Genomic DNA, 26,331 nt, shown 5'->3' with positions numbered 1-26,331 from the left:
AGAGGGTTAGCTTCAGGACAATGTGCACTTTTTCTTAGATTTCCCTTAACAAAAGAAATGCATAATCCGTTTTATTGGCTTTTTGATCTCAAAGTGAAATTACTTTGAGTGATAGTTAAACTTATTTAAAGTTAAACATTAAATGCAACTGTGTTGTTTCTCACATAACATTGAGCAACTGGGTTTCATTTTCTAAACAGTTGCTTAGATCATGTCGCTTTATTTAAATTTAGCTTACATTCATTCAGGTTCTCTGAAGATTCCTGATGTAATAAACAGTTTACATATCTATAACAGGAAATCATATGCTAAAATTGAATGCTAATCTTTAAACATTCAATCATAAGGTATATTTTAAAAATTGAGCTTGTACTTATTCGATGTCAGGCTCTGAACTACTTTCATGATTCTTGCTATTAGGAATATAACAATCCAATGGAGGAAATTAACACATGTTTAAATAATTGCAATAGATATACTATGTGCTATTGTAAAATGGGAAGAGGATAGATTAACTCTGCTTCTAAAAGTAGGAAAACGTTCACAGATGACATGGCACTTGAACTGGGCATAAATTGGAACTAACCCAGAAGAGCAGATGTGGAAGAATTGAAGAAAGATTAAACAGCATTTACTAAGAACACATGTTATTCAAAAAAAAGATATTTCATTGGTGGGGATAAGATAAGGGTATAATTCTGAAAATATTCTGGAGGTAGAATCAACAGGACTTGTTGAATGATTTAATGTGGTAGAAAGATATGAAAGAGGGAAAAGAAGTTTTTAGGTTGGAACAACTGAGTATATGAACTGACATAGATAGCTACAGGAGGAGGGATTGGTATGAGAGGGCAAAAAATTTTATTTTAAAACCAGCAATCTATAAGAGCAATTACTGTGAAAATTCTGAATTTCTATCTAGGTATATGCCATTGAATTAAAACATATAAAAACATAAAATACAGAAAAGCCATGGAAACTTAAAGACTAAGAGAGATAAGAGATGTATGGTCAAAACTAAGTTAAACAAATAAGTTTTAAGATAATTACTAGAGAAGAGCTCTTCCCTACCTACATTTAGGCACCTCTGGATGCTAACTCAGATGCATAATGTTATCTGGAATGAATATATATTTTTGATATGAAAGTTTGGTATATTTTATTTTCTATTTAAGGGTGGAAATTGGAGAGCATGTAGTTTAATTTTTTTTTTTTTTTTAAGAAACAACTCCTAACTATATACCATATGTATGTGTGTATATATATATCTGTGTGTGTGTGTGTGGTGTATATATATTTTTTACAACGTTTTATATTGTACTCTTTTATAGAATTATATTTATTTTCTTTACCACATATTTATATTTATATTCTTTTCCACAATATCCTTATAAGAAAGCACTGTTGGAATTGGAGAGCAATAGTTATAGTACGAAGAACTGGATTTTTTGACTTTTAAAAAAATAACATTTTCTCTAAGCCTGAAGTTCCTAATGAGTAAAATGTGAATAACTGCATCTCCTTCATACAATTGTTGTGGAATTAAGGAACATAATGCAAGCATAAGCTTTCTTTGACTTGAAAAAATGTTCTAAAATGAGAGAGCAAGATGCACCTACTTGGAGATCTTTTTCCTTTTGTATTTTCATTTTAGTGTACTACTATAATGTGCATCACTAATTCATTCTTTCTACTTAAAACTGCATGTGTTGTTTACACTTTTGCCAATGTGTATTATTTTAGATTATAAACTGATAGAGCTGTCTGCTGCTCTGCTCGTGTTATGCTTAGTAGACAAAAAAACCAAATGTGTATAATTTTATATTAATAATGGTCACTTATTGTAGTTGTATATTCTACATTTCAAACATATATTCCTTTTCTTTCTTTAGATGGCAAGGAAGAAATTTACTGGATTAGAAATCTCTCTGATTGTCCTCTTTGCTATAGTCACAATAATAGCTATTGCCCTAGTTGCTGTTTTAGCAACTAACACACCTGCTGTTGAAGGTAAATAATATTGAAAATACTTATTATAGTGAGGTTGAGATAAAGTTTACTCCATAATAATTATGGGTTTTGAAAAGTAATGTATATGAGATGAAATGCATGAAGAAAGATCTTCAGGTAAGTTACACAATTACTCCAACTTTTTCTATCCATTTTATTGCAGGTTTTTCAATGAAGCATCATTGTAATTAAGGAATCTATGTGCTTTGATATTAATGGCCTTCCCCATATTGTGTTCCTTAAGAAATAGCAAAGAGGCAAAAGGATCAGGATGTTAATAAACAGTGGAATAATCATCTATAGTTACCAGTGAGGTTCTTCTAACCAGTAGGAAATCTCATTAGTGGGGTTTTGCTCTGGGTTTCGGACACCTGCAGGGAGGTGGGGGGAAAATTTAGGGGGATAATCTCTTTGTCATAGGCTTAATTTTTTATTAAGAAGAGAGACGTTGTATGAGAAAAACAGGTAGCAGGAATGAAACAAGCTTGAAACGTTTATCTTTTTTTTTCTGAATATTTCTATCCTGATTTAAGGTTGATACATGCCACTCTGATCCACCTAATCTACTTTTTCTTTCTTCATCATTCTGTCTTGACTAAATCAGAATTGGAAAACATATTGCAAATTATCTTCTAATCTAACTGTAGTTAGCATTTTCTGCTGCCTCTGGTCTCTTGTTTTACCTTCTTTTAGTAAACTGAAATCTCGCTACATTGTGAAGCAATCAAATTTATCTTCCCCATCTCTGATTGCTAGAAAGTCGCTCTTTATTACACAGAGCTGGGATTTAGTTTTCTTTATTATTCCCTGCTTTCTCTTCTATTCACTTCAAGTATCTTCTTCCTCTTAATCTTCTCTTTTCTGCTCTAATTCTTGTCTCCTTCTCTACATCCTCTCCCCATCGATGTTTCTCCACCTTCTTTCTTCATCTCTAAAACACAATTTTTAAGCACAGTGGGAATATACATTTTGTTTTCTTTTGAATCTACCTCAAGACCTCCTGTGAATGTATTTTGATTCTCTGAAGGAACAGTCAACAGGGCTATGACAGTTTTAAATATCATTTAGATCTTTCCCTTTTGGTGACTAGGACTTGAATTTGTGGGGTTTTTTTAATGCAAAGTTTATGTTAATTTTCATTATATATACATTTATGAATACTTTCAATGTATTTGTTACTTGAAAATTTGAAAAATTAATTTTAAACCATGTTTTCTTTTATTGACCTTTTTCTTTCCCAGAAGTCAGTGGTTCTACTTCAACCCCTGCTACCATTCGCACAACCACTGTGTATCCTGGTTCAGGAAAATGTCCAAGTGTGCTAAATGATCTTATCAATGAGAGAATAAACTGCATTCCAGAACAATTTCCAACAAAGGTCTGCAACAAAAGTCTTTAATATTTGTATGAATAGATATATAGTATGATAATTATATTAAGATAATTATATTAAGATAATTATTTAATATTGGATCAATTCCATATTTTTAAAACTCTAGCCATTAATTAGGCTGCATTTCTTTTTATTGTATTTATGTATGAGCAGATGAGAGATAATGGAAATTACTGAGCTTGCTTTTCTGTACTTCCTTTCAATTCAAATTAACAAGTTAATATTTTCCCATGCTTAACAAGCTATTGTTAAATTTATAAATCTTCATGAAATTCTATCCTCTCCAATCTACTTCTTAAAAAAAATGCATAACCTTTGACAATATAGAACATTTGAGAAAGATATCTACATTCTATTAAAGTATTTGTGATGATAACATTAAGAATAGTCTGTGGAAAACAAAGTAACGTTGATTCTTCTAATTTTTAAAAATTATTTATTTTTATTATTTGGAAATTGGGGAGAAGGAGCTCAAATGGAGAAAAGTAAGTGTAACTGAATGGATTCACATAACGCTAGTTGACTCTCCCTTGGTCTTCATAACTTGTGTGGGATTAAAATGTCAATGAGTGAATTTGTGTGTGTGTGTGTGTGTGTGTGTGTGTGTGTGTGTGTGTATTCCCATTTTGCAATGTCTATATCAAAAAGTCACACATACTTTAGATTCTGTTACGTAATGACCCTCCAAAATGCTCAGCTCCCATTTGCTCTCATTTGCTATATACATATTTGCATGTGTATGTGTGCACACGTGTGTGTATGTGTACCTGATGTCATTTTAATTTGATGTTAATAGGAGAGAAGTTAACATGTATACTGTCAGCTGGTAAAAGTGGAGGCTTTTAACATTTTTTTCAAGGCAAATAGCCAAGAAGAAAAAGCTCACAAGCATTCAAATTATGAAAACATGTCACACTATTAAATTTAAATATTAAATAGATTTTTGATTATACCAATGTTAACACACAGCAGCACCATGTGACTCAACTTTTACTATAAACATATATAATTTTTCTTCCACTTCATATAATCTTTCCATATAGATCATAAAATTACTGAGAATTTAGTATTTTACTTTATTCATTGGATGTTGCAACAACTGGCACATAAACTAGTTTAAATCATATTGAACTACTAATTTTCTGGAAATAACTACCTTAAACATTTTAAGTAGGCTTAAGTTTAGAGCTATATCTTCATCTTTATAGCCTCACTTGCAACTTGATACATAATTGGTACACAATAAATATTTTAGTTCTTCTGCATTGACTACATGACAACAGAATAGACTGTAATTATGCAGAGGGCAGGAACCTTTAAAATAACATGAGCTTACAATAATGTGTATTGATATGTAAATTTGATAAATCACAACTCAGAACATCGGTCTCTGATAGGGTGTAATTGATTCAATTCATCAAATATTTACATTTCTTCCAAGTGAAAGGAACAAAAGAATAAATGATATTTTAGCACATTATATATTTGAAGAAATAAGATTTTTTTTAAACATTCATTCAGACATTTATTGGAATGAGTGTATGTTTAAAAAATAGAGATTGACCCATATGACAACAATACTAACCCCATGATTCCTTTAATAAATGTTTTATCAGACACTTTGTGCAGCTCGAGGTTGCTGCTGGAGGCCATGGAATAATTCTGTTATTCCTTGGTGCTTCTTCGTAGATAACCATGGCTATAATGCTGAGGGAACAACATCAACAAATACTGGTGAGAAGTGTTCTATCATGATGATCTAACATATTTTAAGTTGAATGAAAAAAGTACATTTAAAAATTTTCTTTGGAAAGATATCTTAAATAAAATCAAATGGGAAATATGTAGACAAAAATGTTCAAATTGGTATATTGAGGACATTTTTTGCATGATTGTATCTTCCAAATGAAAAAAAAAAAGTCATTATATGTGACAGGCAAGAAAATTAGAAAATGTGAAAATATTTAATACTTATTAATCTTTGTAAATAAAGTCATAATTCATGCAAACTTTTTTTCTTTCTTTAAGGACTTGAAGCCAAATTAAACAGGATACCTTCACCAACACTATTTGGAAATGACATTAACACTGTTCTCCTCACAACTCAAAGTCAGACACCCAGGCGTTTCCGGTTCAAGGTTTGGTCTTTGAGATTTCTAAAGAAAAGTTATTAATAAAACACGTTATGAATACACTTTTCACCCCAACAAGATATTTCCCTCTTAATAAATATTTATTCCAAAGCAAAGAACTAGTTTAGACTCACTACTCCACTACTCTGAGACGGTCTACTCAAATATAACATAAAGTTTTCTCTGGCAGTAGTTTTTGGAGAATTTAATAATATAGTCAATGTAAAATATTTGGTACAGTGTCCTGAGAATAATAAACACTCAAAAAACTTTAGTAATTTTTGTTATTCAACTAAAGACTGTGATAAAAGATTAGTTTAAAATTTAATTTGAGAAAGATGTTAATTGTTCTATATCAGTGTGACACAATCTCTAGTTCTTTTTACTGATATCACTTCTAGTCATGATTTTTTTTTGAATTTTATTTTTTTTTTATACATCAAGTTCTTATTAGTTATCTATTTTATACATATTAGGGCATATAAGTCAATCCAAATCTCCCAGTTCATCCCACCACAACAACCCTCCACCCCCGCTTTCCCCCCTTGGTGTCCATACGTTTGTTCTCTACATCTGTGTCTCTATTTCTGACTTGCACACTGGTTCATCTGTACTGTTTTTCTAGATTACACATATATGCATTCATATACAGTATTTGTTTTTCTCTTTCTGACTTATTTCACTCTGTATGACAGTCTCTAGGTCCATCCACATCTCTACAAATGACCCAATTTCATTCCTTTGGCTGAGAGTAATATTCCATTGTATATATGTACCACATCTTCTTTATCCATTTGTCTGTTGATGGGCATTTAGGTTGCTTCCATGACCTGGCTATTGTAAATAGTGCTGCAATGAACATTGGGGTGCATGTGTCTTTTTGAATTATGGTTTTCTCTGGGTATATGCCCAGTAGTGGGATTGCTGGGTCATATGGTAGTTATATTTTTAGTTTTTTAAGGAACCTTCATACTGTTCTCCATAGTGGCTGTATCAATTTACATTCCCACCAACAGTGCAAGAGTGTTTTCTCCACACCCTCTCCAGCATTTGCTGTTTGTAGATTTTCTGATGATGCCCATTCTAAGTGGTGTGAGGTGATACCTCATTGTAGTTTTGATTTGCATTTCTCTAATAATTTGTGATGTTGAGCAGCTTTTCATGTGCCTGTTGGCCATCTGTATGTCTTCTTTGGAGAAATGTCTGTTTAGATCTTCTGCCCATTTTTTGATTGGGTTGTTTTTTATTTTTATTGAGCTGAATGAGCTGTCTATATATTTTGGAGATTAATCCTTTGTTCATTGATTTGTTTGCAAAAGTTATCTCCCATTCTGAGGGTTGTCACTATATTTTGTTTATAGTTTCCTTTGCTGTGCAAAAGCTTTTACGTTTCATGAGGTCCCATTTGTTTATTTTTGTTTTTATTTCCATTACTCTAGGAGGTGAGTCAAAAAGGATCTTGCTGTGATTTATGTCAAAGAGTGTTGTTCCTTTGTTTTCCTCTAAGAGTTTTATAGTGTCTGGTGTTACATTTAGGTCTTTAATCCATTAGGAGTTTATTTTTGTGTACGGTGTTCTAATTTCATTATTTTACATGTAGCTGTCCAGTCTTCTCAGCACCACTTATTGAAGAGACTGTCTTTTCACCATTGTATATCCTTGCCTCCTTTGTCATAGATTAGTTGACCATAGGTGTGTGGGTTTATCTCTGGGCTTTCTATCCTTTTCCATTGATCTGTTTTTGTGCCAGTACCATATTGTCTTGATTACCATAGATTTGTAGTATAGTCTGAAGTCAGCGAGTCTGATTCCTCCAGGTCCGTTTTTCCCCTCAAGATTGCTTTGGCTATTCGGGGTCTTTTGTGTCCATACAAATTTTAAATTTTTCTTGTTCTAGTTCTGTAAAAAATGCTTTTGGTAATTTGATAGGGATTGCACAGAATCTGTAGATTGCTTTAGGTAGAATAGTCATTTTCACAATATTTATTCTTCCAATCCAAGAACATGGTATATCTCTCCATCTGTTTGTGTCATCTTTGATTTCTTTCATCAGTGTCTTATAGTTTTCTGAGTTCAGGTCTTTTACTTCCTTAGGTAGGTTTATTCCTAGGTATTTTATTCATTTTGTTGCAATGATAAATGGAAGTGTTGCATTAATTTCTCTTTCTGATTTTTTGTTGTTAGTATATAGGAATGCAAGAGATTTCTGTGCATTAATTTTGTATCCTGCAACTTTGCAAAATTCATTGATCAGCTCTAGCAGTTTTCTGGTGGCATCTTTAGGATTTTCTATGTATAGTATCATGTCATCTACAAACAGTGACAGTTTTACTTCTTTTCCAATTTGTATTCCTTTTGTTTCTTTTTCTTCTCTGATTGTCATGGCTAGGACTTCCAAAACTATGTTGAATAATAGTGGTGAAAGTGGACATCCTTGTCTTGTTCCTGATCTTAGAAGAAATGCTTTCAGTTTTTCACCATTGAGAATGATGTTTGCTGTGGGTTTGTCGTATATGGCCTTTATTATGTTGAGGTAGGTTCCCTCTATGCCTACTTTCTGGAGGGTTTTTATCATAAATGGGTGTTGAATTTTGTCGAAAGCTTTCTCTGCATCTACTGAGATGATCATATGTTTTTTATTCGTCAGTTTGTTAATATGGTGTATCACATTGATTGATTTGTGTATATTGAAGAATTCTTTCATCCTTGGGAAAAATCCCACTTGATATGGTGTATGATACTTTTAATGAGTTGTTGTATTCTGTTTGCTAGTATTTTGCTGAGGATTTTTGCATTTATATTCATCAGTGATGTTGGTGTGTCATTTTCTTTTTGTGTAGTATCTCTGTCTGGTTTTGGTATCAGGGTGATGGTGGCCTTGTAGAATGAGTTTGGGAGTGTTCCTTCCTCTGCGATTTTTTGGAAGAGTTTGAGAAAGATGGGTGTTAGCTCTTCTCTAAATGTTTGATAGAATTCGCTTTAACCATGTGGTCCTGGACTTTTGTTTGTTGGAAGATTTTAATCACAGTTTCAATTTCAGTGCTTGTGATTGGTCTGTTCATATTTTCTATTTCTTCCTGGTTCAGTCTTGGAAGCTTATAGCTTTCTAAGAATTTGTCCATTTCTTCCAGGTTGTCCATTTTATTGGCATAAATTTGCTTGTAGTAGTCTCTTATGATGTTTGTATTTCTGCAGTGTCCATTGTAACTTCTCCTTTTCATTTCTAATTTTATTGATTTGAGTCCTCTCCCTCTTTTTCTTGATGAATCTGGCTAAAGGTTTATCAATTTTGTTTATCTTCTCAAAGAACCAGCTTTCAGTTGTATTGATCTTTGCTATTGTTTTCTTTGTTTCTATTTCATTTATTTCTGCTCTGATATTTATGATTTCTTTCCTTCTACTAACTTTGGGTTTTGTTTGGTCTTCCTTCTCTGGTTCCTTTAGGTGTAGATTAGACTGTTTATTTGAGATTTTTCTTGTTTCTTGAGGTAAGATTGTATTGCTATATACTTCCCTCTTAGAACTGCTTTTGCTGCATCCCATGAGTTTTGGATCATCGTTTTTTCATTGTCATTTGTCTCTAGATATTTTTTGATTTCCTCTTTGATATCTTCAGTGATCTCTTGGTTATTTAGCAACATATTGTTTAGCCTCCATGTGTTTGTGTTTTTTACGTTTTAGTCCCTGTAATTGATTTCTAATCTCATAGCGTTGTGGTCAGAAAACATGCTTGATATGATTTCAATTTTCTTTAATTTACTGAGGCCTGATTTGTGACCCAAGATGTGATCTATCCTGGAGAATGTTCCATGTGCACTTGAGAAGAAAGTGTAATCTGCTGTTTTTGGATGGAATGTCCTATAAATATCAGTTAAATCTATCTGGTCTATTGTGTCATTTAAAGCTTGTGTTTCCTTATTAATTTTCTGTCTGGATGATCTGTCCATTGGTGTAAGTGAGGTGTTAAAGTCCCCCACTGTTGTTGTGTTACTGCCAATTCCCTCTTTTATAGCTGTTAGCATTTGCCTTATTTATTGAGGTGCTGCTATTTTGGGTGCATATGTATTTATAATTGTTACATCTTCTTCTTGGATTGATCCTTTGATCATTATGTAGTGTCCTTCCTTGTCTCTTGTAACATTCTCTATTTTAAAGTCTATTTTATCTGATATGAGTATTGCTACTCCTTTTGATTTCCGTTTGCATGGAATATCTTTTTCCAACCCCTCACTTTCAGTCTGTATGTGTCCCTAGGTCTGAAGTGGGCCTCTTGTAGACAACATATATATGTGTCTTGTTTTTGTATCCATTCAGTGAACCTGTGTCTTTTGGTTAGAGCATTTAATCCATACACATTTAAGGTAATTATCAATATGTATGTTCCTGTTACCATTTTCTTAATTGTTTTGGGTTTGTTTTGTAGGTCTTTTTCTTCTCTTGTGTTTCCCAGTTAGAAAAGTTCCTTTGGCATTTGTGGTAGAGCTGGTTTGGTGGTGCTGAATTCTCTTAGCTTTTGCTTGTCTGTAAAGCTTTGATATCTCTATCGAATCTGAATGAGATCCTTGCCGGGTAGAGTAATCTTGGTTGTAGGTTCTTTCCTTTCATCACTTTAAATATATCATGCCACTCCCTTCTGGCTTGTAGAGTTTCTGCTAAGAAATTAGCTGTTAACCTTATGGGATTTCCCTTGTATGATAGTTGTCATTTTTCCCTTGTTGCTTTTAATAGTTTTTTCTTTTCCTTTAATTTTTGTCAATTTGATTACCATGTGTCTCGGCTGGTTTCTCCTTGGGTTTATCCTGCCTGGGACTCTCTGCACTTCCTGGACTTGGGTGGCTATTTCCTTTCCCATGTTAGGGAAGTTTTTGACTATAATCTCTTCAAATAGTTTCTTGGGTCCTTTCTCTCTCTCTTCTCCTTCTGGGACCCCTATATTGCAAATGTTGGTGCATTTTATATTGTCCCAGATGTCTCTTAGGCTCTCTTCATTTCTTTTCATTCTTTTTTCTCTATTCTGTTCCATGGCAGTGCAGTCTACCATTCTGTCTTCCAGGTAACTTATCCGTTCTTCTGCCTCAGTTATTCTGCTATTGATTCCTTCTAGTGTATTTTTCATTTCAGTTATTGTATTGTTCATCTATGTCTGTTTGTTCTTTAATTCCTCTAGGTCTTTGTTAAACATTTCTTGCACTTCTCAATCTTTGCCTCCATTCTCTTTCCAAGGTCCTGGATCATCTTCCCTATCATTATTCTGAATTCTTTTTCTGGAAGTTTGCCTATCTCCACTTTATTTAGCGTTTATCTGGGTTTTTATCTTGTTCCTTCATCTTGTACATAGTCCTCTGCCTTTTCATTTTGTCTCTCTTTCTGTGAATGTGGTTTTCCTTCCACAGGTGGCAGGATTGTAATTCTTTTTGTTTCTTCTGTCTGCCTTCTGGTGGATGAGGCCGTCTAGGAGGCTTGTGCAAGCTTCCTGATGGGAGGGACTGGTGGTGGGTAGAACTAGGTTTTACTCTGGTAGGCAGAGTTCAGTAAAACTTTAATCCACTTGTCTGCTGGTAGATGGGGCTGAGTTCCCTCCCTGTTGGTTGTTTGGCCTGAGGTGACTGAGAACTGGAGGCTACAGGCTCTTTGGTGGGGCTAATGGCAGACTCTGGGAGGGCTCATGCCAAGGAGTACTTCCCAGAACTTCTGCTGCCAGTGTCCTTGTCCCCATGGTGAGCTACAGCCACCCCCCGCCTCTGCAGGAGACCCTCCAAACCAGCAGGTAGGTCTGGTTCAGTCTCCTATGGGGTCACTGCTCCTTTCCCCTGGGTCCTGATGTGCACACTACTTTGTTTGTGCCCTCCAAGAGTAGAGTCTCTGTTTCCCTCAGTCCTGTTGAAGTCCTGCAATCAAATCCCGCTAGCTTCCAATGTCTGATTCTCTGGGAATTCCTCATCACATTGCCAGACCCCTAGGCTCAGGAGCCTGATGTGGGGCTCAGAACCTTCACTCTAGTGGGTAGACTTCTGTGGTATAATTGTTCTCCAGTTTGTGAGTCACCCACCCAGTGCTTATGGGATATGATTTTTATTGTGATTGCACCCCTCCTACCATCTCACTGCAGCTTCTCCTTTGTCTTTGGATGTCGGGTATTTTTTTGGTGAGTTCCAATGTCTTCCTGCTAATGACTATTCATTAGTTAGTTGTGATTCCAGTGTTCTCACAAGAGGGAGTGCTCTAGTCATGATTTTAAAGAAACTAATTTCTGCTGTTGTTTTACCAAGTAGTTTATTAGTATCGTCTTTTAGATTTGGCAGTGAAAACACTATATCCTTTGTACATTACCTTTTAGCCACAATTTCACAAAAATTAAGATTTTATTTTAAACAAAATTCTTGCAGGATTTTTAAGCAGGTGATCACTGAAATGTAACAAGGATAATTAAATTACAAAAACCCAGTATTCAAGAATCAATATTTAATAATACTATCATTATTTTTTTATATTGGTCAATAAAAATTTTTATTTGATATAGTACCATTATGACCAACTAATTCTATTAATTCCTTTACAATTTATTCTGTGCATAGTCATTCAGCAATATTAAAGTTAAGTTTATGACTAGATTAATAGCTCATCTATAAAATTATTAAATTTATTATTTCATGTTTAGAACTCACATTTAATACTTAGTTCAGAATTGAAAAATTAAATAACAGTTTTGAATCAAACAATGCTAATTTTTCAAAATCTTTGCAGATTACTGATCCAAATAATAGAAGATATGAAGTTCCTCATCAGTTTGTAAAAGAATTTAGTGGAACTGCAGCTTCTGATACATTGTATGATGTGAAGGTTATAGACAATCCATTTAGCATTAAAGTTTATAGAAAAAGCAATGATAGACTTTTGTAAGTAATTATTTTATATTAATAAAAGATTAAATAATTGGTCACTTTTATTATAGTATCATAGAATTATGAAAGTCTTAATTTTAGGTCATTTTCAGAAAGATTAAATTTCCTCCCAAAAGAGGGTGGGTGTACATGTTTTAAAGATTATAATGTTAAAGGGATTTTAATTTCTCATGGAAGAAAGGAACAAGAACATGAATGAAAGTATAGAAATGGGGCCAACCAAAGTTGAAGGTGAAGAGCATTACTGGTACAGTCTAAGCCTTGTTTATATTTTTGCATACTTAAAACTCCTGTTGTGTTTTTTCCCCATTATTTATCATATTCTGTTGTCAATTTGTAGGGTCAAATAGTTACTAAGCAGAGAGTGATGAATTTCCATAATACAATTAGAGGATTTTTCATATATATGTATGAAATTAAATTGAATATATATTAACATATAATAAATTTATATTACTATACATATATTAATTTAAATATTACCTGAATGCCTTCATTATAAATGTATTTTGAGGGATACTTGTTGCTAAGAATTTAATAACTTTCAAGATTATAGCTCTTGAATCTCCAAGAAAGGTTAATTAAACAATTGTCAAGACTGAATCTCAGCAATTATTTTCTGTAAATATATTTTAATAACTTGCAATTGAGTTTATGTTAACTCACAAAAGAAATGCTGTTTAACATTTCTCATAATATATATTTGATATGCATAAAACATGTAACCTTTCTCTTTTTGGAAAAATAATTTTGAACTTAATTTTAATATATGTATTAGAGGTGCGAAAACCAGTATAGTACTGTATTTTAAAACTCTGTCTCTGGAGCAGAGCAGAACTATGTCTGAAATTTGGCTCTGCTGCCTAACCTTGAAAACATGAATAAATTTGTCCAATTTGTGTCGTTTGTGAAATGAAATTTATAATGGTAGTTGTGCTTTAAGATTTTGGTGAAGATAAAAGGAGAGAATGCATGTGAAGAATCATATTGATGATGATGAAACAAATTGTGTTGATGGAATTAACAAGTTCTGGTTATGGTATAAATTTCATGTGTTACTAAGAATTGATCACAGCTAAAGACTGACATATTTAAAATGCAGTATTCTGGATGATAACATAAACCTGTATTTAGTAGAACATTTTATATGTTTCTAGCTCATTTATTTATTTATTTCATGCTACAGGTTTGACACCAGCATTGGTCCACTGGTATACTCTGACCAGTATTTACAGATCTCAGCCAGACTTTTCAGTGAATATATTTATGGTATTGGGGAACATATTCATAAGAGATTTCGTCATGATTTATATTGGAAAACATGGCCAGTTTTTACTCGGGATCAACTTCCTGGTGATGTAAGCCACTCTCTTTCTTGTTATAAATAAAGTAGGTATATTTGAGGATAATTTTAGCCTATTTGAAACCATCATTTATTTGATGTCAGTGATACACATTCCAGAAGCTTGTTTACTTTAGGGGTGAGGATTGATATCAAAGTCCTAAAATAAATAAGTGACCAACTGATTTTATGAATACTTAAAAAGATATTTCCAATTTATGAATGTTTTCTTTTGATTTTCACTTTTATATTTTATCATTCCACTCTTGTACTTAAACCTATCCAGGGTTAGTTATTGCACAAGAATAATTCCAAACACCTTGTTCTACATGGCTTTGTGTGATATGGTGTCTGCCTATCTATTGGACATCATGTCCTGCATCTATACCCACTTTTTCCTTTACCATAACATATGATCATCTTTCTTAAGTTCACATATTTTCACAAGAGGTTGGTTCTCTTTGTAAGTGCTAAACCTTAAAGTTCTTTATTATTTATACAAGTCATTGATAGCTCGGTTGGTTTCACCTCATAAGAACTTTTCCCAAACTCCTCCATGCAGAATTAATCTTTACTTTCTAACCCTTTATTCATACTTTAATATGACAACCATCACAGTGTATTATTTGTGTATACATTTGTCTGTACTTCTAGAATATGCGACTCTTCGGGACAAAGACCATACCATTAAAAAAACTCTTTTTTTATTCATTCATGATTGCTTTGAGTCAAATGTTAATGATTTTTAAAATGCTGATGCTCTTTCATTCCTCAAAATGAATGTGAGTTGTTGTTTTAAAGACCCTCATTTCATACAAAAATATTAATAAATTTTGCCAATCTTTGTTTACAGCATCACTGTCTATAATAAACACCAGGCTAATAAATACCTCATAGCTATTTTCATACATCTTTCCTTTGAACTTCCATACCCAATCAGCCAAGAAGCCTTTCTTCTTTCACTTTTTAAGTTCATTTCCAATTTTCCTCCACCGCTTCATCTACTCATCAGCTCTCAACCACTGTACTGCAAAAGTTCTATGAGGGTGAACATCATTTTGGAATTCCCTGCAATACCTTGGGCATACATGAGACATAATGGATAAGCATGCTATTACCCTATCATGGAGAGCTTTTTTTTTTTAATTGAAGTATAGTTGATTAATATCTTATTAAAACTCATTTAATCATAATAAAACATAAAGGAAAGTAAACTATTAATAGTATAATATATAGTTATATATTTATATCTTAATGTATTAATAATTAAAATAAGTTCAATGTTTTTTGTGCTACAACATTACATATGGTACTTATATAGAGAAAATTGTTATAGGAGTATGGGAGTAAGTTAAATATGAAGAGTAAATTACAAGAATAAATTGGAATCCATAATGTCCATTTTCAGTGTATAATCTTTTTATTTTAAATAAATTTATGCCTTATAGAATAATAATAATTTATATGGCCATCAAACATTCTTCATGTGCATTGAAGATACTTCTGGAAAGTCATTTGGTGTTTTCTTAATGAACAGCAATGCAATGGGTAAGAGTAATTTATCTGATAATATATTTAAATGAGACTTGAAATGTTTTAACTGCTTTCTTTATTCCAATCATAGGTATTGTATACCAGAGTAAACTTTGTTGTTACTGATTTAGAAGGTGAAATTATTATAAGCTGGTTTTGTAGTTAGTGAGACATGGATTTTTGCATATCTGTGCTTCTGTTTGGGGAAAAGTATGCTGTATTGTGATATTCGGGCACTTCATTTTCCCTCCAGAGGAACACTGAACACATCCATACAAATGAATATTCCCATTCACATAGCCTCATTTGTTAAGATAAGTTAATATGTCACTCCAGATAAAAAAGAGCAAGGTCTATATGGGGATAAAAAGAAGGAAGAATGATTTTTTTTAAGTTTATCATAATTCAAGTAGTGTAGAACCTTTTGTTTTTTAATGTTGTGAATAATGCAATACCTAAATTGGATAGGTGAATCAGTGATAGTAAAAATTACAAAAATTCAAGCAAGAGCTATATACCATATGGGTATACAGACAATTACTATGTCGTGAATATAGACAAATTAAAAACCTATGTAGCTTTTTTCTTAGAAATCAACATGTGATAATATGATCTTTCACAGAATCTTCAATTAAAATAACTAATTGAAATGCAATTTTAAAAAGAAATCTTTTTGTTGTAAAAAGATGGATCCTCTATCCCCTGCTAAGCAGTTTCTAGAGCAGATTTTGCCAACATCTGTAAAAGGCAGCATCTGGAATATCCTATCTTAAACCTCATGTATGGTGGCATTCCACTTTTCTCCTATATTCTTATCGTCAACACCTTATCTTAATCATTTAAAAAAAACTGTAAAACTATGTGATTAATACAAAGTACTTTAAATAGACGTTGCAATTATTTTATCACATGTACATGTTTACTATTTACATATGCTTTTCCAATTTTTGTTTTGTAGAGATTTTCATCCAGCCTACTCCAATAGTAACTTACAGAGTTACAGGTGGCATTCTGGACTTTTACATTTTTCTAGGAGATACTCCAGAACAAGTAGTTCAACAGTATCAAGAGGTGTGTTTCAGGTGTATTTTATAAAATTTTTTCTACCATACTTTCAAACATGTCTACATATTAAAATGATTTTAGCTAAGATATTTGAGGCCTCTTAGCTAAATATATTTTTAAACCTTACCATTTTTCAGATATGAGAAAGTGGTTTTTATTTTTGTTTTTGTTATACAGTGACACCTAGGTATATTTAGATGTCTACATTTCAGATATCAAGTTGTTTCTTGCTTCTAGGCAGGTGAGTTCAGTAGTTGGATTCCTTTGAGATGTTGCATATTAAATCTTTACTTATTCATGACCTTCTTCGGTGGGATGAAACAAAAGGAAGTATCTTATCTCCAAGTCTGAGGATAGGTAATGGACATATAGGTCATACATCCCTTTGATAAGAATCTTGGAGGCAAGTGAGTTATGAGGAAGGCTAGTGAAACTTGCTGTTAATGTACCGTAGGTAAATATCAGGAAAATTGGCTCTGACACTCAGGCTTAGAAGGACAGATATTGAAACATAGTCTGAAGTCTTAACTTCTTGAGGTTACTGTCTAAACAACTCTCATTTACCTATTAAATAGCATCTTAGTGTACCTGAGCCCAAGATGGACCTTAGAAAGGTGAGGAATCCAAGGCTTATTTTGAGCCTAATTCTAGACGTTTCTCCCATGTAAATTGTTCTCCTGTGACTGTTAGTGTATATAATTTCTGGTGTTATTATGAAAAATAAATCATTTTTATAGATATAAGATTTAAGAATCGTGCCTATTTATAAAATCTTGTTTCATTGATAAATCTCTTGACATATAAGTCCCATTTTCAAAATGATCTCAAAAGAGAAGCAATTACTATCAAAAACTTTAGTTAGGATCTAAAAACCTGAAATAAGAGTAGGTAAGGTTTTACACAATTGAATAATTTACGATGTCTAGCAATTCCCAAATTGCTGTTCATAAATGCGAATTTCAGAAAGGCAACAAAATTTACAGTCTCTATAATATGAAATCATAGTTATTGTATACAGTTATCACACCATCAAAAGAGGGGACAGCACATTTTTGTAAGAATTTGATATTTTATTTGTGAAATATTAGTTGGGATAGTTGTCTATTACATGCCGGGTAAAGTCTGTGGTCAGCAGTAGTTGAATTTGAGTCATGTTTGACATGAGAATGAAGCATTCATGTGATATAGCAGTCCACTTGTATACATCATTTTATGGGCAGACTTGAAGAAGCTTGGATTTAAAGAATAAGATAAATGACTTGTATAGAATATAGCACTATTAATCACTGCTGCATTTCAATGGGGCTCAAATTATGTAGAGAGAGGCAAAAGAAACTACTTCTTGTTTGAAGAAAAACAAATTATCCTCTCTGTATAAATGAATACATTAGTGGTCCCAGTATGTCAAAATTTAAAACATAATGCATTTGAATGACTAGATCATTTCATAAGTTTTAAAGATAATATATACATATAAGGTATAAGATGAATAGTACATAAATTAATATAGTATATAATAAAACATGTTTTATACACTTTTATGAAAATAAATTATGTGATACATATAATACACACACACACACAGAAATTTCAATCACATGTCCAAATCTTTAAAGAAGTTCAATGGAACATAAGGTGTTTATGAATAGAGTTTAAACATACTGAGTTTTGGGGGAGTTATATTTGATACCAAGTTTTTAAAAAATAAATTTAATGCTTAAATTGAATAGAATACAATAACCTGAGTATTTTTTTTTTTTATTTTTACATAGCACTTTTTTTTTTAACATCTTTATTGGAGTATAATTGCTTTACAATAGTGTGTTAGTTTCTGCTTTATAACAAAGTGAATCAGTTATACATATACATATATCCCCATATCTCTTCCCTCTTGCGTCTCCCTCCCTCCCACCCTCCCTATCCCACCACTCTAGGTGGTCACAAAGCACCGAGTTGATCTCCCTGTGCTATGCGGTTGCTTCCCCCTAGCTATCTATTTTACATTTGGTAGTGTATATATGTCCATGCCACTCTCTCACTTTGTCCCAGCTTACTCTTCCCCCTCCCCGTATCCTCAAGTTCATTCTCTAGTAGGTCTGCGTCTTTATTCCCGTCTTGCCCATAGCACTTTTTAGACATACATGATGAAGAAATCATGGATCCAAAAAAATGTATATTACATAAAGATACATATATATATAAACATATATATATAAATACCTAAACCAAAGAAAACCCGTCATGCCAGATAAGATATTTGTCTTAATGTAACCTAATACTTAGTTTTTGGTGAAAAAACTTAATATCAGTTGCACTCATCTTTCCATGTGCAAAATCCTGTGCTCTGTTGTGATGAGACGCTGGTGCTCTGTTGTGAGTTTGCACTGAGCCTGCTTGGGCCACCAGAGAGTGGGAGGAGAAGGGCCCATTTGGCCCTTGGAGGAGGGAAGAAACCAATGTCCTACATGTGAATATAAGTACCTTATGAAATAACTGCCTGGGATCCTTGTAGAAATATATTTTATTAATATTTTTGCAAACTAGGAGAGAAATAAGTGCCAAAATGTAAGGGAATAGAAATTGTATACTTTTAAACATCTTTTTTTCTTATGTGATGATCATTCATTCATTAATTTTGTTGCTACAAGAAGTGGGAGTGTGGTGGGACAATTTTCTTTTTCTCAAATCTCTTTAATGTTATTCTTTTATTCTCTTTTTTAACTTTCCATGCAGGGCAAAATATACTTTTGTAAATGCTACTTTTTTAAGTGCTACCTTTCTGATTTTTTAACACAAAATTAACAAAAGATGAGTGACAGAACATAAACTTGCTAAGTGTTTCATAACAAAATTCTAAGAGAATATCCAGGACACATTTAGAATGCATACACAAAATCTTTGTTTAAAATATGTGGTTAAACTCAAATCAATACTAGCGATGTAACAATAAGAAGCATATTAATATTTGTTTCTAATGTTCGTTATTGAGACTAATTAAATATCCATTTACTTCAAGCTCATTGGGCGACCAACAATGCCAGCATATTGGAGTCTTGGATTCCAACTGAGTCGCTGGAATTATAAGTCACTTGATGTAGTGAAAGAAGTGGTACGAAGAAATCGGGAAGCTGGCATACCATTTGTAAGTAGGATGAAGAGTTTGTGGTAATATATTTCAAGTTAAATGTTGTCATATAATAATAAGTGTAGGAAATTGTCAGGATTGTCATATATACCATATAGATATAGATATAAATTATTAAGCTGCTTTTTTTAATGATAAAGTACACATTATGTCATATGCAATGTCCAGGCCTACCTGAATTTTGAGAACTGATTATGAGTTATACTAGACTAGAACACATGTTGAAGTGTGAACAAAATTATAGTCAGTTTTTTAAATATACTTTAATTTTAGAGCTTATATACTTTTTAATGTAATAAAATTTCAATGTATTTTATGTAATGTACAGTTTTGTTTTTTATACAAGGAACCCCATATATGTACATATACATATATATATATATATATATATATATATATATTGACCTAATACATATCCAGTGATCAGCACTGAAACAAATGTGAATAATCATTTAATGCTTTTGTACTTTAGAATTAGAAACAACTAGTTTTATAAGCAATATCATTGTGTCTTTAGTGAAATAAAAGAGATCAAAGTTCATTTACTTTTTAATCATTATATTTATAATACAAATTCTTTGGACTTAAAGGTTGAGGTGATTAGAGGGTTCTTTCAGTACTGCTTATTGAAATATACTCTGCTAATTTTCAGGATACACAGGTCACTGATATTGACTATATGGAGGACAAGAAAGACTTTACTTATGATCACGTTGCATTTAATGGCCTCCCTGAATTTGTTCAAGATTTACATGACCATGGGCAGAAATATGTCATCATCTTGGTAATAACTGATTATATATGTTAATTTTTAGTATTTACACATTTGTAAATTAATTGATTTTCTATAGCTTCTTTTCTCAATTATTAGGACCCTGCAATTTCCATAGAGAAACGTGCCAATGGAGCAGCATATGAAACCTATGAGAGGGGAACTGCACAAAATGTTTGGGTAAATGAGTCAGATGGGACTACAGCAATTATTGGAGAGGTAAATCATGATATTCATTAAGTTTGTGTTGCTCAGATTTTCTGTTGTGCAACAGCAAAGTGTTTCTGAGTGTGTGTGTGTGTGTGAGTTTATTTGCTTTCAAATCTGGATTTGATATTTAATTGCATAGAGAAATTTTAGAGGAGATATTTGAATTATCTCTACAACAGTTTTTGTAGAAAGACAGATAATTTTCAGTGACATAAACAAAACTAATGATAAAAAATATGATAAATTATTTGGATTATTATAAAAATTCTGATCATATGATATAAAATAATTGTATGTATAAATTGAGTACTTAAATGCTGGGTAATAAGATTTATAGTATACATCTTCACAATGAAATCATAAGATAGCTATGATTAAAATTATTACTTTACGTGTGGAAAAAAGTGAATTTGAAAGAGGTGAGATAACTTTCCTCATGTCACAGAATTAATAAGGAGCAGTGTCAGGAAACTGCCTAGCTCCAAAAGGCATAATTTTTAACCAGAACAAATATTCTTTTGGAGACAACTTTATAAGACATATCAAAAACTCATATCAGATAAAATAGACTTTAAAATAAAGAGTGTTACAAGAGATAAGGAAGGACACTGCATAATGATCAAGGGATCAATCCAAGAAGAAGATACAACAATTATAAATATATATGCACCCAATATAGGAGCACCTCAATACATAAGGCAACTGCTAACAGCTATAAAATAGGAAATCAACAGTAACACAATAATAGTGGGGAACTTTAACACCTCACTTACACCAATGGACAGATCATCCAAAATGAAAATAAACAAGGAAACAGAAGCTTTAAATGACACAATAGATCAGATAGATTTAATTGATATTTATAAGACATTCCATCACAAAACAGCAGATCACACTTTCTTCTCAAGGGCACATGGAACATTCTCCAGGATAGATCACATCTTGGGTCACAAATCAAGTCTCAGTAAATTTAAGAAAATTGATATCAAACCAAACATCTTTTCTGAACACAACGCTGTGAGATTAGAAATCAATTACAGGGGAAAATACGTAAGAAACACAAACACATGGAGGCTAAACAATACATTACTAAATAAGCAAGAGATCACTAGAGAAATCAAAGAGGAAATCAAAAAATACCTAGAGACAAATGACAGTGAAAACACGATGATCTAAAACATAAGGGATGCAGCAAAAGCAGTTCTAAGAGGGAAGTTTATAGCTATACAAACCTACCTCAAGAAACAAGAAAAATCTCAAATAAACAATCTAACCATACACAAAAGGAACTAGAGAAAGAAGAAAAACAAAACCCAAAGTTAGCAGAAGGAAAGAAATCATAAAGATCAGAGCAAGAATAAATGAAAGAGAAACAAAGAAAACAATAGCAAAGATCAATAAAACTAAAAGCTGGTTCCTTGAGAAGAAAAACAAAATTGATAAACCATTAGCAAGAATTATGAAGAAAAAGAGGGAGGGGACTCAAATCAATAAAATTAAAAATGAAAAAGGTGAAGTAACAACAGACACCTCAGAAATACAAAGCATCCTAAGACGATACTACAAGCAACTCTATGCCAACAAAATGGACAACCTGGAAGAAATGGACAAATTCTTAGAAAGATATAACCTTCCAAGACTGAACCAGGAAGAAATAGAGAATGTGAACAGACCAATCACAAGTAATGAAATTGAAACTGTGATTAAAATTCTTCCAACAAACAAAAGTCCAAGACTAGATGGCTTCACAGGTGAATTCTATCAAACATTTAGAGAAGAGCTAACACCCATCCTTCTCAAACTCTTCCAAAATATTACAGAGGAAGGAACACTCCCAAACTCATTCTATGAGGCCACCATCACCCTGATACCCACACCAGACAAAGATACTATAAAAAGAGAAAATTACAGACCAATATCACTGATGAATATAGATACAAAAATCCTCAACAGAATACTAGCAAACTAAATCCAACAACACATTAAAAGGATCATACAACATGATCAAGTGGGATTTATCCCAGAGATGCAAGGATTCTTCAATATACACAAATAAATCAATGTGATACAACACATTAACAAATTGAAGAATAACCATATGATCATCTCAATAGATGCAGAAAAAGCTTTTGACACAATTCAGCACCCATTTATGAGAAAAACTCTCCAGAAAGTGGGCATACAGGGAACCTACCTCAACATAATATAGGCCATATATGACAAACCCACAGCAAACATCATTCTCAATGTGAAAAACTGAAAGCATTTCCTCTAAGATCAGGAATAAGACAAGGATGTCCACTCTCACCACTATTATTCAACATAGTTTTGGAAGTCCTACCACGGCAACAGAGAAGAAAAGAAATAAAAGGAATCAAATTGGAAAAGAAGAAGTAAAACTGTCACTGTTTCCAGATGACATGATATTATACATAGAGAATCCTAAAAATGCCACCAGAAAACCACTAGAGCTAATCAAAGAATTTGGTAAAGTTGCAGGATACAAAATCAATGCACAGAAATCTCTTGCATTCCTCTACACTAATGCTGAAAAATCTGAAAGAGAAATTAAGGAAACACTCCCATTTACCATTGCAACAAAACGAATAAAATACCTAGGAATAAATCTACCTAGGGAGACAAAAGACCTGTGTGCAGAAAACTATAAGACACTGATGAAAGAAATTAAAGATGATACCAACAGATGGAGAGATATACCATGTTCTTGGATTGGAAGAATCAATATTGTGAAAACGACTTTACTACCCAAAACAATCTACAGATTCAATGCAATCCCTATCAAATTACCAATGGCATTTTTTACAGAACTAGAACAAAAAATCGTAAAAATTTGTATGGAGACACAAAAGACCCCGAATAGCCAAAGCAGTCTTGAGGGAAAAAAACGGAACTGGAGGAATCAGACTCCCTGACTTCAGGCTATACTGCAAAGCTACAGTAATAAAGACAATATGGTACTGGCACAAAAACAGAAACATAGATCAATGGAACAAGATAGGAAGCCCAGAGATAAACCCACGCACCTACGGTCAACTAATCTATGACAAAGGAGGCAAGGATTTAAAATGGAGAAAAGACAGTCTTTTCAATAAGTGGTGCTGGGAAAACTGGACAGCTACATGTAGAAGAATGAAATTAGAACACTCCCTAACACCATACACAAAAATAAACTCAAAATGGATTTGAGACCTAAATGTAAGACCGGACACTATAAAACTCTTAGAGGAACACATAGGAAGAACACTCTTTGACATAAATCACAGCAAGATCTTTTTTGATCCACCTCCTGAAGTAATGGAAATAAAAACAAAAATAATCAAATGGGACCTAATTGAACTTAAAAGCTTTTGCCCAGCAAAGGAAACCATCAACAAGACGAAAAGACAACCCTCAGAATGGGAGAAAATATTTGTAAATGAATCAACGGACAAAGGATTAATCTCCAAAATATATAAACAGCTCATGCAGCTCAATATTAAAAAAACAAACAACCCAATCCAAAAATGGGCAGAAGACCTAAATAGACATTTCTCCAAAGAAGACATACAGATGACCAAGAAGCACATGAAAAGCTGCTCAAAATCACTAATAATTAGAGAAATGCAAATCAAAACTACAATGAGGTATCACCTCACACCAGTTAGAATGGGCATCATCAGAAAATCTACAAACAACAAATGCTGGAGAGGGTGTGGAGAAAAGGGAACCCTCTTGCACTGTTGGTGGGAATGTAAATTGATACAGCCACTATGGAGAACAGTATGGAGGTTCCTAAAAAAACTAAAAATATAACTACCATATGACCCAGCAATCCCACTACTGGGCATATATCCAGAGAAAACCATAATTCAAAAAGACACATGCACCCCAATGTTCATTGCAGCACTATTTACAATAGCCAGGTCATGGAAGCAACCTAAATGCCCATCGACAGACAAATGGATAAAGAAGATATGGTACATATATAAAATGGAATATTACTCAGCCATAAAAAGTAATGAAATTGAGTCATTTGTTGAGACATGGATGGACCTAGAGACTGTCATACAGAGTGAAGTAAGTCAGAAAGCGAAAAACAAATATCGTATATTAACGCATGTATGTGGAACCTAGAAAAATGGTGCAGATGAACTGGTTTGCAGGGCAGAAGTTGAGACACAGATGTAGAGAACAAACGTATGGACACCAAGGGGGGAAAGCTGTGGGAGTGTGGGGATGGTGGTGTGCTGAATTGGGCAATTGAGATTGACATGTATACCCTGATGTGTATAAAATTGATGACTAATAAGAACCTGCTGTATAAAAAAATAAATAAAATTCAAAAATTCAAAAAAAGAAAAAAAAACTAATACTAAACTTTCTTTGGGTTATTTGTATGGAAATATGTTAACATAAATGTTTCAGCCATTACATGAAATTCCTAAAAATCTTATATGTTCTAGTATAATGTTATAAGTCATAATTCTATTTATTACCTTAAAATATATATCTCAGAAGTAACTAAATTTCCTTGTCAATTGCATTATTATGAACTTTCTTCAAATCTTTAACCGTGGTCATTTTTAAGTCTTTTGTCATTTAGAGACAGGTCTGGGTGTACTCTGTTGCTTTTGCAAAAGTGTTCCTATAAAAGGGTTTCGTCTTCAAGGAATTGATGGAAAAGACTCTGACAAGTACAGGTTTCTGGTAACTGACTATGCTGCTGAGCTGAATGAATAAGCATTTTCAGAACTCTAATGGAAAACTGATGAATTCATAAAAGTGCTAACAAAAGATCAAGATAAAAAAAATTAATTACATGGGACTGAGTGAACTGATGAGGATGATTATAATTTTTGTGACTTTCTGTTTGAATAAAAACAAAGAAACAAAAAAAAATGTGATTCTAGATGCATTGACTTGATAATTCCACTTCTGTAATTTAATCAAAAGAAATAAAACAGGAGAAAATCAATTTATAAAAACATTTTATTATAGCATTATTTACAATAATAAAGAATATCTTGACCATCACTTTCTATCACATTTATCAAAGTTAAAATTACTACTGAAAGTTTTCTTCAAATAATTATGAACTCCATCAGGAAACAAAACCCAGTATTCCTCCCCATAATGTCCATTAATATCTCACAGAATACATTTCGTTATGACCTGTTCTATTGAATATGGACAGATCAGATAGCCAATATGCATAATTTGGATATAAAACAATATTATTTATCCCAATACACCTGAAATTGAATTCCTCTTGTTGAATGTCATTATTTTAAATAGTAAGTAAAATAATTTGAAGAAACATAAACCATAAAGAGGTAGCATAGTACATGTAGCGTTTAATAGCGTGGAATCAGATATGAGACTGCCTAGATTTGAATTCCTTCTGTACCACTTAGTAGCAGTGTGACCTTGAAAAACTTCTCTGTTCATCACTTCTCTCATCTTTAAAATGGGTTTAATTATACTACTTACCTCAGCTGTAAAGTGATGATAAAATTAGTACCTATCTCCTAAAGTTCTAATGAAGATTTAATGAATTAATAACTAAAAGCACTTGGAACAGTCCCCAGCACACAATAAGAGTTATATTCACAGTTGTTAAATAAAAATAAATACACAACGAATCCTTTTGCTTGAATTTCTTGAAAACAAATGTCTTTGGAAATGAAATAATGTAATTTCTTTTATCAGACAATGAATATATTATATAGTTTTTGTTTATTTGTTTTTTAACTTAACCCACTAAATGCTAAAAAATAAATTAGTGAAGTCAAAATAGCAGCTGCATCCCATATTCTTATATTTTTCC

General features: G+C 32.6%; 1 protein-coding gene across 1 annotated transcript in view; it reads left to right on the top strand.

Annotated features, from left to right (window-relative positions):
* The first annotated feature begins 1,892 nt into the window (after positions 1-1,892).
* Positions 1,893-26,331, top strand: part of SI (sucrase-isomaltase) — a 98,400-nt gene continuing 73,961 nt past the window's right edge. Inside the window, exons 1-11 of the mRNA XM_068547390.1 lie at positions 1,893-2,010; positions 3,252-3,388; positions 5,020-5,137; positions 5,432-5,541; positions 12,280-12,431; positions 13,624-13,795; positions 15,228-15,327; positions 16,271-16,383; positions 19,394-19,519; positions 20,175-20,306; positions 20,394-20,513. Of these exons, the coding sequence (XP_068403491.1) occupies positions 1,893-2,010; positions 3,252-3,388; positions 5,020-5,137; positions 5,432-5,541; positions 12,280-12,431; positions 13,624-13,795; positions 15,228-15,327; positions 16,271-16,383; positions 19,394-19,519; positions 20,175-20,306; positions 20,394-20,513 (1,398 nt within the window). The remainder of the gene's footprint in view (positions 2,011-3,251; positions 3,389-5,019; positions 5,138-5,431; positions 5,542-12,279; positions 12,432-13,623; positions 13,796-15,227; positions 15,328-16,270; positions 16,384-19,393; positions 19,520-20,174; positions 20,307-20,393; positions 20,514-26,331) is intronic.

This window comes from Eschrichtius robustus, chromosome 6 (genome assembly GCF_028021215.1).
Source record: "Eschrichtius robustus isolate mEscRob2 chromosome 6, mEscRob2.pri, whole genome shotgun sequence".
Taxonomy (NCBI): domain Eukaryota; kingdom Metazoa; phylum Chordata; class Mammalia; order Artiodactyla; family Eschrichtiidae; genus Eschrichtius; species Eschrichtius robustus.
This window is presented reverse-complemented; position numbering and strand designations above follow the sequence as displayed.